A 10,695-nucleotide genomic window follows, 5' to 3' on the forward strand; every position below is an offset into this window, starting at 1 on the left:
GGCCGAGCTCGCCGCCCCGCGCCCCCCGGCCCCGGATCCGCCTCCTCCGCCTCTTCCCCGACCTCTCCCTCGACTCTGGCCGCAGGATCCGTCCTTCTCTGGCGAACTCCGGCGAACCCCGATCTGGATCTTAGCAAACGAAGGTTGACCCCCGAAATTTGCCAAGTCCAAGATTTTTGTAATAATCATGCCATGTTCGACGCATCATATCTCTGCATCCGTAGCTCCGTTTCGTGCGTGTAATATGTCAAGTTATTCGCCTCGACGAGTACATCATTTCATTCCATTGCATCATATTCATTTGAGGTCATCTTGATGCCTGAATCATCGTTGTAAGAGTGATTCATGATGTTATCTGCTGTCTGTTAACAGAACGAGCTCTTTTGTCAGTTTTGCCATGATTGATGTGTGCATCCTATGAGGTTGATGTCTACATGTGTTTTGAACTATGTCATGTCTTCTTTACAGAGGTGCTTACCATGTATTTTTGTGATCAATGTGGTGACTAGCACAAGCATGCAAACTAGGCTTCGTGATGTTACTGATTTTAGTCCCTGTTCTGCTGTTATTTTGATGCCATATAAACTTGATGCTACAGAGAGATCCATGCATATTTTGAGATACTTCAGTAATGATGTTTTGAACATATGGTTGTTCTATATCCATTCATGCCCCTGTTTGTAATTATGGAGTAGTCTAGCATGTCATTTTCGTGCTCTACTTTTGCTTCAAAATGTTTCCTGGCATATTGTTTACATGTTATTCAATTTTACCAAGGTTGCTATAGTTGATCCTTGCATGCTATGAACTTGTTCTTGCATTGGATTGTTACATAAACATGCCTTCTTGACGATGCTATGCTTATCTTGTCATGCAATGACTTGCGGTGAGTGAATTGAGCTTGTTAAGTAGGATACATGATGTTGCTGTTTTGCTAGGCTGAATCTGTTATTTCGTGATGCTATATAAACATGTTGCTACTAATCATTCTATGCATAATCTGGAGATGTTCTATAAACATGTTTTGATCTACATGTCATCCTCTATCCATCCATGCCCCTGGTAGCATTTATAGCTTGCTGTAGCTTGTTCATATCTTGCTCCAAAGTTGCTTCATAATGTTATTGTCAGCCTGTTAACATTAAGTTCAGTTGTTTCCATGTGTTTTCCTAGTGATCCTTGCACCTTATGACCTTGCTCTTGCCATGCTTAGCTTCACAAATATGTCTTCTTACTGTTGGGTGCCTTGCCATGCCATGTATTGCTCTGTAGAGAGTTGCACAACCTTATCTACATGCCTTCATAATTCTGTTTCTGCCATGTTTGAATCTGTAATATAACTTGCTATGTTTACATGGGTGCCATCATATTTTCTGATCCTTTTTGGCTTATGGTCACTAAAGGACTTTTGATCTATGCTTTGAGTAGAATCATGCCATGTCTTGTTTTGCTATTATAAGTTCCTGTAACATGTTGTTTGATAGCTCTAAATATTGCATCGTGATGTTATTTTCTGCAAAGTCTGAATTGTTATTACTTGCAATCTTACCATGTGTGTTTGAACATGTTCTAGTGATTTCTGGAGATAGCTTAGTGTTCATGTTTTGTTATGCTTTACCTGTACATCATGCTCATGCCTTTTGTTCTCTTGTTGAGGTCCTGTAGCATGTTGTTTTGATGCTTGCAATATGCCTAGTTGCTGTTTTGGACAGATTGTTGCTATGACTTGTTTCATGTGTGTGTGTTGAACCGTTGCTCCGTTTTGAGTGTGCTCTATATGAAACTTGTGTGATTTTGCATGTAGTTTTATATTATCATGTTGCATCCTTGTTTTGAGGTGTTTGGTTGATGTTTGGGTGCATTTTGCATCAATGCCATGTTTAACTTGTTTTGCTCATATCTTCTAGGCCGTAGCTCCGAACTAAATGAACTTTATATGTAACTTGACTAGATTCTCGTGTAGATCATCTTGGTGCATCTTAACTTGATGTTTAACTACTTGAACATAATGTTTATTCAGATCTGGACCAATTTCGAAACATGCATATGAGGACTTACCGGAATTGTTATATGTTGTTCCCGGCCTCATTTAAACTTGCCTTGATGTGTTGTTCTTGTTTGCATCATCTCTTGCCATGAGTAGTTTCATGTAGTCTTGTCATGCATCATGCTTGTTGTGCATCATGTCTTGTCTATGTGTGGTGTGTTTACCATGTTGTGTGCCTCTTCTTGTTAGTTCCTGTTTCATTGCGATCGTGAGGATTCGTTCGTCTACGGTTGGTTCGGCTTCATCCGTTCGTCTTTTTCATGGACTCGTTCTTCTTCCTTGCGGGATTTCAGGCAAGATGACCGCTACCCTGGATCTCACTACTATCATTGCTATGCTAGTTGCTTCGTTCTATCGCTATGCTGCGCTACCTATTACCTGTTTATCAAGCCTCCCTATTTGCCATGTCAGCCTCTAACCTTGACACCTTTTCTATGCAAACCGTTGCTTGGCTATATTACCGCTTTGCTCAGCCCTCTTATAGCATTGTTAGTTACAGGTGAAGTTGAAGATTGCTCCATGGTGGACAGGATTTTGATTGGGATATCACAATACCTCTTATATTATTAATGCATCTATATACTTGGTAAAGGGTGGAAGACTCGCCCTTTTGCCTGGTGTTTTGTTCCACTCTTGCCGCCCTAGTTTCCGTCATACCGGTGTTATGTTCCCGGATTTTGCGTTCCTTACGCGGTCGGGTGATTTATGAGACCCCCTCGATAGTTCGCTTTCAATAAAACTCCTCCAGCAAGGCCCAACCTTGGTTTTACCATTTGCCTCACCACCACCTACCCTTTTCCTTGGGTCGGCCAACCCGAGGGTCATCTTTATTTTAGCCCCCTCCCCGGGCCAGTGCTTGTCTAAGTGTTGGTCCGAACTGAGCTGCCTGCGGGGCCACCTCGGGGCAACTTGAGGGTTGGTTTTACTCGTAGCTAGTCTCATCCGGTGTTGCCCTGAGAACGAGATATGTGCAGCTCCTATCGGGATTTGTCGGCGCATCAGGCGGCTTTGCTGGTCTTGTTTTACCATTTCGAAATGTCTTGTAAACCGGGATTCCGAGTCTGATCGGGTCTTCCTGGGAGAAGTCTATTCCTTCGTTGATCGCGAGAGCTTGTCATGGGCTAAGTTGGGACACCCCTGCAGGGTATAATCTTTCGAAAGCCGTGCCTGCGGTTATAGGCAGATGGGAATTTGTTAATGTCCGGTTGTAGATAACTTGACATCAGATCCAAATTAAAACGCATCAACCGCGTGTGTAGCCGTGATGGTCTCTTTTCGGCGGAGTCCGGGAAGTGGACACGGTTTCTGGGTTATGTTTGACGTAAGTAGGAGTTCAGGATCACTTCTTGATCATTGTTAGCTCACGACCGTTCTGCTTGCTCTCTCCTCGCTCTTATTTGCGTATGTTAGCCACCATATATGCTTAGTCGCTGCTGCAACCTCACCACTTTACCCCTTCCTTACCCTTTTAGCTTTGCTAGTCTTGATACCCATGGTAATGGGATTGCTGAGTCCTCGTGGCTCACAGATTACTACAACAACAGTTGCAGGTACAGGTTTTGCGATGATCATGACGCGAGAGCGATGCTTGCTTGCGTTGAGTTCTTCTTCTGCTTCTTCGATCAGGGGATAGGTTCCAGGTCGGCAGCCTGGGCTAGCAGGGTGGATGTCGTTTGAGTTTCTGTTTGTGTTTTATCCGTAGCCGGATGATGCTCGGATGTATTGTGATGTTGTATTCGTGGGGCATTGTTTGCCTCTTGTATGTATCCCCATTGTATTATGTAATGTTGATGTAATGATATCCACCTTGCAAAAGCGTTTGAATATGCGGGTCTATCCTTGGTGGGACCTTCGAGTTCCTTTTGGATAGGGTCGCATATTGGGCGTGACAGCGCGGGCGTGGTGGCGGCCATGTCGAGACGTGGTTTGGTATGGACGGCCGGGGGGTGCGCAGTGAGGAGGCGGCCGGAGAATAGTGGCGGCGCCGGCGACGGGATGGGGCGGGGAGAGGGGGTGGACGCATTGGAAGTGAAGGGACTGGTAGTGTCCCTGACAGGCCGGCCACGGGAGGACAAGGGCGTGCGTCGAGTCCGTCCGCGCGATGTCCCTTTCACCCCAAACTCGGCGCAAGTTTGTGCTGGGGATGGGTTGAAAACGGACGAAATCTGGACATTTGTCCGTTTAGGGCCGCGCGTTGGGCCGAGCTATTCGTCCGTTCTACCCCAAATGAACGCACCCGAATAGAATGGGGGCGTGCGCTAGAGTTGGCCTTATACTTGCACTTAGGATCTTGTCTCATTTTTCAACATGGTCCTAGTAGAAACTTTGATGAAGTATCTTGAGCGTGTAGATACAAAGCATACGTCCAAATAACATCACGACCGATCGAGGTCACCTCAGTTCTCAAGGATTTATCCAGACATGTACCAATAGAGATAATATCAATCGAAACTTTTTTTGAATACAAATCTAGTGATCTAAACTGCATCATATTTTACTTAAATTTTGCTATAGTTAAACCTATGGTCAAATTTTTGACCTAAAATGCAAGGGCACTGTACTTGTAAACCCGGAGTATGTACATACAACTTTCCCATAAACGTGCTCAGAGTTCAGAATTTGGGAAGAAAAGAAGGAGAAACGGAAAGGGAAAGAAACAGGCCCGAAGCAGAACACGCACAAGTTGTTCCTCAGAGCTTCCGCGATCGCTCCAACGGCTAACTCAGCGTCATCACGACGCCGTCTCGCCCCGCGTTCCGACTTCGGCTCACTTGCCCTCCCCCCGGTTAAAAGTGACGCGCCCACCGGGACTCGAACGCGCGGCGCCCACCCCACAGGCGCGCAGAAAAAACAGGGGAGGCAGGCGACTTAACCCTACTCCCTCCCCCTGACCAGAGGAGCGGGCCCCCTTCCGATGGACGGGGCTGCCGCCCACGTCGCCGGCGACTCGGCGGAGGCCGACAGGGCCTCCTCCTCGGCGTCGTCTACCGGCTCGGCCTCCCGGCGCTCCCGGCCGCACAAGGGGATTCACCTGCGGCGGCGCCGGCGGCCGTTGTCCGCTCGGAGAGGAGAGGGCGGCGACGGCGACGGCGGCAAGGGCGCCGGTGACGGCGTGCAGGACCTCGCGCTGCCTCTGGGGATGTCCTTCGCGGCGGTTCTCGCCCAGGTGAGCGTCTCCTCTGGTTTTTCGGCTTCTGCTGTTGTTCCTTGATTGGTAGGCGGCCGAAAGATCCGATTTTTTCGCCCCTCGTGCGGTTCTGAGGATTGTTGCCTTCGAGCATGAGCATGGTCCCTCTGATTGCTAATTTACTGTGTTGTTGGGGTTAATTCTGTGCTGCGTACACTCGGAACGCACCTGTAACCAATTGGATGCCAATGGCTAATTTGGTGACATTTTATAATTTAATTTAGTAGGATATTTGCAGCTTCAATGAAGTTCTCAGGAGTTCCCTGTCTCCTAGGAAGTACAAATACTACTCTAATTCTTTTGGTGAACGTTCAGAAACATTAGATACGGCGGAAGTTTCTAGTTCTTTTGTGGGGGAAAACGATATTCTTTTCGTGTTCCAATCCAGGGTTGGGCCGTCTTGTGTATTTGTGCAGTTCATGACATTTTGAATAAAATACACCGCTTGGGCCACCGTTCAGAACAATTGTGGTACTAGTAGAATGGACAGGCAAAGGTTAAATGGGTGGTATCTGACCAGAATCGATTATTCTGGTTTTAATGTGGTTTTCTAGTGCCTTAATTATATTTTCCCATAGTATTTTAACTGTTCAGTTTTTTCTCAAACAGATTTAATCATAAAAATGCTAAAGAATTGTTAAGAAAAATGCTAAAGAAGGCCTGAATTACAAACCAAGCCAAAAAAACAGGGCAAAACCCCCAAACCAAACAGCATTGGAAAGCCAAACAATATAGTAGCTAAAAACTGCCAGACAGAACACCAAAACCCCTAAGCTAGGCAGCTACCGTCGGTCTTGGGGGCACGTGTGGTGGGGTAACTGACAAGCGCTTTCCTTTGGTGTACAATTTGTTGAGAAAATGTTTTTCTGCAGGATATAGTGGAGTGTTAATACATGCTGTTACTAAACACGAAAAGTTTCTCAGTGCATTGATTTTCGTTAACGCGGTTCAGTGCAAAAGCGATATTTATATGTTTATTCCGCTATTATTTTCCGAGTCAGACATCTGTGCAGTCTGTCGTACTTGGGGTTTTGAGGTTTACGTGTTTATTAAGGAAGGAAACACAAAATTTGTTAGGGTGCTGCTCGATCAGGGCATCAACAATGCAAACATAATAGTTCCATTTTAAGACTAGAACTAACCTATGGGTTCCATGATTTTGATAATAAATACCCATTTTTATTCCTTTTGAAGTCTATCCTTCAGCATAATGCTGTTTAACTTGGTGCTTTCAGTGGTTAAGGCTTAGTTTGCTGCTGTTACTGTACTACACTGAAATTATTTTTATAACCTATTGTGGAAAAATAGCCACGAAAGAAGGAATATTTTGGTTAGCCAAACAGTAGGCAACAGTTTGTAGCGCATACAAAATTATCATAATCTAGTGCAATGCCAAACAGTAGACTAGAACATCTCAATATGTCTTAATTGATAGAGTTCGCTCACATATTTTTGATTTATCATGGTCTAGTAGAAATGCATTCCACAAATATTCAATCAAACTTAACTAGTTACCAAATAAATGTAGTAAAATTATGTGGGAGGTTGGAAAGCCAGTAATCAGCTGCTAATGCTCATGTGTGTATGTGTGGTGTGTGTTCTCAGAAGCATGGACTAGGCTTTCATTTGTAATCTTCTTATTCAGTAATCAACTCTTATTTGGGAAGAAATTTACTAGTTACAGTACTTAGTCGTAACTCCTGAATAACAAGGACACATCTTTTCCACTATAGGTTCTGAATAAAAGCGGCGGTTCTGGAAGCAGATTACAACCTGATTTTCTTTCAAAGGTGTGCACTTCATATCTCTTCTTTTTACTCTTTTCGCAGCGATTGCTTCAGATAGAAATTAACCATGGTTCCTTAACACTGAATTTGAATGCAGATGTGTACCTCAGCAGTGAAGGAGTCCTTAACAAATGTATGACTGGTTCAACTTATTCAATGCTCTGCTTCGACTGGTTTGGTATATCTGACATAACTTTTCTGTAGATATATGGAGACAGGTTTGATAGTTTCATGGGAAACTTTGAGAAATCATTTGGCAGTACACTGAGGACCCTTCATCTACTCAATGAGGCACCTGCCTGTGAGCAAGATATCCCTCAATGTTCTCACGGTGATGGCAATCCTGTGGCTGAGACCAAATTGAGTGGCGCTGACTCAATAGGCCCGATACCTGATGTCCAGCAGAATACATACTTGAATTCCATGAATAAGCAGATTATTCTTCACACGGGTGTCAATCAGCAGCTGATTCAGCTACCTCGTAGCAGATCTAGTCCAGAATGTGATCAGGACATCCTTAATGTATTTGAGAGATCTCTGAATGAGCAAGTTCGTTCAAATGAGCTCAAAGAACTTGAAATAGGGCTTAATATGAGGAAGTTGCAACTAAAGCAATCTCATTTAGCTCTCAGCTCCTACTCACACATGTTAGAGAAGATCAAGATCTCTATGGGATTTCAGAAAGCTGCTTTCAGAGAGGAGAAATTAAAGACTCAAATGCAGGACACGAGATATGCTGAACTCCTCAAGAGGCTTATAGATATGCTTCTGACAGCAGTAGTTTTTATGTCTGCCTGTTTCGGATATGGAACATATATTTATTCGTACCAGCGGATAACCGCTGTTACTGCAGCCTGTGCAGCTGCTTCAAGGGTATGTGCCATTGTCTTTGATTGCCATTTAATTACTAGGAATTATTTGATCGAAGATAAGCTCATCTCCTTTCTTTTATCATGACTTGTTTTGCAGGAGTCCAAATCTTGGTGGATTCCAAACTCTGTATCAGCTTTCAACTCAGGATTGCTGTTTTTCAGATGTCATTTGATTGCAGCAACAAGGATATCATTTGGCATGCTGATGATTCTATTGATCGGATGGTTGATATTCCAGCGTTCAGCAATGACTGGACCCAACATGCCAATAACATTCAATCTTGTGTTATTGGGAGGTGTTTGTGGTTTTGTTGGAAGGTTCTGCGTTGACACCCTAGGCGGGGATGGAAATGTTTGGCTTGTATTCTGGGAAATCCTTTGCGCCATCCATTTACTTGGAAACACCTATCCATCTCTTCTATACCGTGGTCTTTATGGTCCTATTTCTGTGACGCACAGACCCAAGGCTCTCGGTTTGCCATATTGGGTTCGCCGGTACATATTCTACGCTGTGCTCTCTTTGGTCCTTCCATGCTTGGCTGGTTTGTTGCCGTTCGCATCTCTATCAGACTGGAGGGAACATGCAGTTGATTATATGAGGTCCAGATTCACTGGAAATGACATTGAGACTTGAGAGACCAGATGTGGCCATTAATTAGCATGGGAGCCGAAACTTCGGAAAATTTGTCAGGCAGAATAGCAATGAGCACATGCGCAAGGTTGGACCTGTTTGCTCAAGATGAAGTCAGTGTAGTAGGAGTGTCATCTTCTGGCCTGAATCTGGCCTGAATCTCCCTTCCTACTTAGTCATCTGGTGAACCAAGTTTTGATGGTTGTGCTCGTTTGTCACAAGCATTATGTAATTTCGCCTATGTAATTTCTCCCCTTTGGGAATGTTCAATACATCATCATGAGGACTCTTTAGTTGTCTATATATGTTTTATGGCTCCGATGTTGTGTGGACATTGCACTCGGTGAATCCATTGGTTTATTCTTTTGTAGTCACCAACATCCTGTGTTGTTCAACATATTTTCATTTGGTTGATCAGCCGCTGGCATATGCAACCGTCCCTTTTCTCGGCCTGATTCCAGATTGTGAGCTGTTTGGTTAGTAGCAGTTCTCTTGCCACAGCGGTGGTAAAACTGATCAGTTGTTAATTGCAAGTGTAACGTATTGATTTGCATTTGGTTGATCAGTTGTAAACTGCAACGATTTCATTTGCTGTTCTTTATCACCTGTAAATTGTAATGTTAATGTATCTTATTTTGTTTTTGGCAATGAGAAATCTTAAACAATCAATTCCATTCCAGTGCTTGCCATCTCATTTGGAGATGTTTGTGACAGCAATCTACAAATCGCCATCTTCAAAAGGACAGGCTAAAACTTGTGAATTAAAGAGTTGGGCAAGCCAGCCGAGGGAAGATAGTTTCTGAGCCGTACAAGCTCATGGCAGTGGCCATGTCTCCCTCTCTGAGCCCCACCTCACCTCTCCAAACAGGCGCCCAAAGCTGCGCCGCCTCTCATCGCCATGACGAGACACTAATCTTGAATGTGAGGGGCCTGGCCAGGTAGAAGGGGGCAACCTTCTGAAGTGATAGAGTGAGTGGACATAGTTTGTGTGCAAGAAACTAAGAGAGAACAGTTCTCATATAAAGAGTTAATGGCAATGAGATAGCTAGCTTCCAACATGAGGAGCACCTATCGGCATTCAGTTGAAAGGTAGCTCTGCAATAAGAGATACCTTGTTGGCTGATAGGATTTGTATCTCATGGAGCCCGTAGCCTAGTCTCGGAGTGTGGAATGAAAGATGTGCAGTGTGGAGTGCTAAGTGCTCACACAACAGTTCACTTTCCGACCGCGTTTACATACTTGTACAGTTCACATTCTGTTGCCAGTGCAAACTGATCGTATTGTCCATGTTGTTGACTACTCCCTCCATTCCAACATAATTGCCGTGGTTTTAGTTCAAATTTGAGCTAAAACCACGGCACGCGGCACATATTTTGGAACGGATGGAGTATTTGACTGTGACCTTGCTCCATACCTGTACAGTTCAGTTCCTATGGAAATACAATTTGTTTCTACCACAGGAGGTCCAGAATTTCAGTGTCTATGTCATATATACCAACAGATGCGCATACGCAGCCATGCGTGTTGATTTTCTTAGAAGATCTGCAGTGCTACTTCTGGCCTGCTCATCAAAAGGGTCATCTCATCACCTATTGTGTTACTGTTCATGTTGGATTCTTTTCAGCCTTCATGATACTGTAAATGCAACTGGAGTCACAGTGAGTGACCAAAGAACTGAAGATACGACAAACTTCTAATCTACTGTTGGTTCTTTTCCTCTTATGTTTTCATGGACGCAAGCAAAGCATTAGCCTCTATAGATGTTTGATCCTTTTCGTCTTACTCCAAATAGACCTGATCATTGACGTCGTGATTAAGGCATTGCCCCAAACAGCAGCCGTGTCGCTCATTCCTAACATTTTTTTCTTTCTAAACCAATCTATAGAGAAGGCCTTTTTGTGTCTCTTGTAGCGCAAACCAGGGAAATGCTTGTTTGGGTGTAACTATTTGTTTGCACCATGTTCTCTTCTTACCTATCTAGCCGTTGGATATATAGGCGAGAAAAATTGTGCACATATAGAGACATGTATATTCTCTCCCACTTGTCTTTGAAAGAGTAGGTGAGCACAAATGAATATATGATCTTCTGACAGCAATGAATATGGAAGTGAGTACTGTTATTGTTTCTGACAGGGATACGGGAGCAAGTAGGTGAGACATTACGGGTGATA

The 10,695-nt window shown here is 44.1% G+C and overlaps 1 protein-coding gene across 1 annotated transcript; it reads left to right on the forward strand.

Annotated features, from left to right (window-relative positions):
- Positions 1-4,973: 4,973 nt before the first annotated feature.
- Positions 4,974-8,842, forward strand: LOC123138408 (protein CPR-5; the record flags this gene model as incomplete). The annotated part of the gene is given in 5 exon segments (XM_044558387.1): positions 4,974-5,213; positions 6,968-7,024; positions 7,119-7,154; positions 7,226-7,894; positions 7,991-8,842. Coding segments are annotated over 5 exon segments (1,539 nt in total), but the record flags the coding sequence as incomplete, so codon positions are not given.
- Between the last annotated feature and the right edge of the window lie 1,853 nt (positions 8,843-10,695).

Source organism: Triticum aestivum, chromosome 6B, assembly GCF_018294505.1.
Source record: "Triticum aestivum cultivar Chinese Spring chromosome 6B, IWGSC CS RefSeq v2.1, whole genome shotgun sequence".
Lineage (NCBI taxonomy): Eukaryota > Viridiplantae > Streptophyta > Magnoliopsida > Poales > Poaceae > Triticum > Triticum aestivum.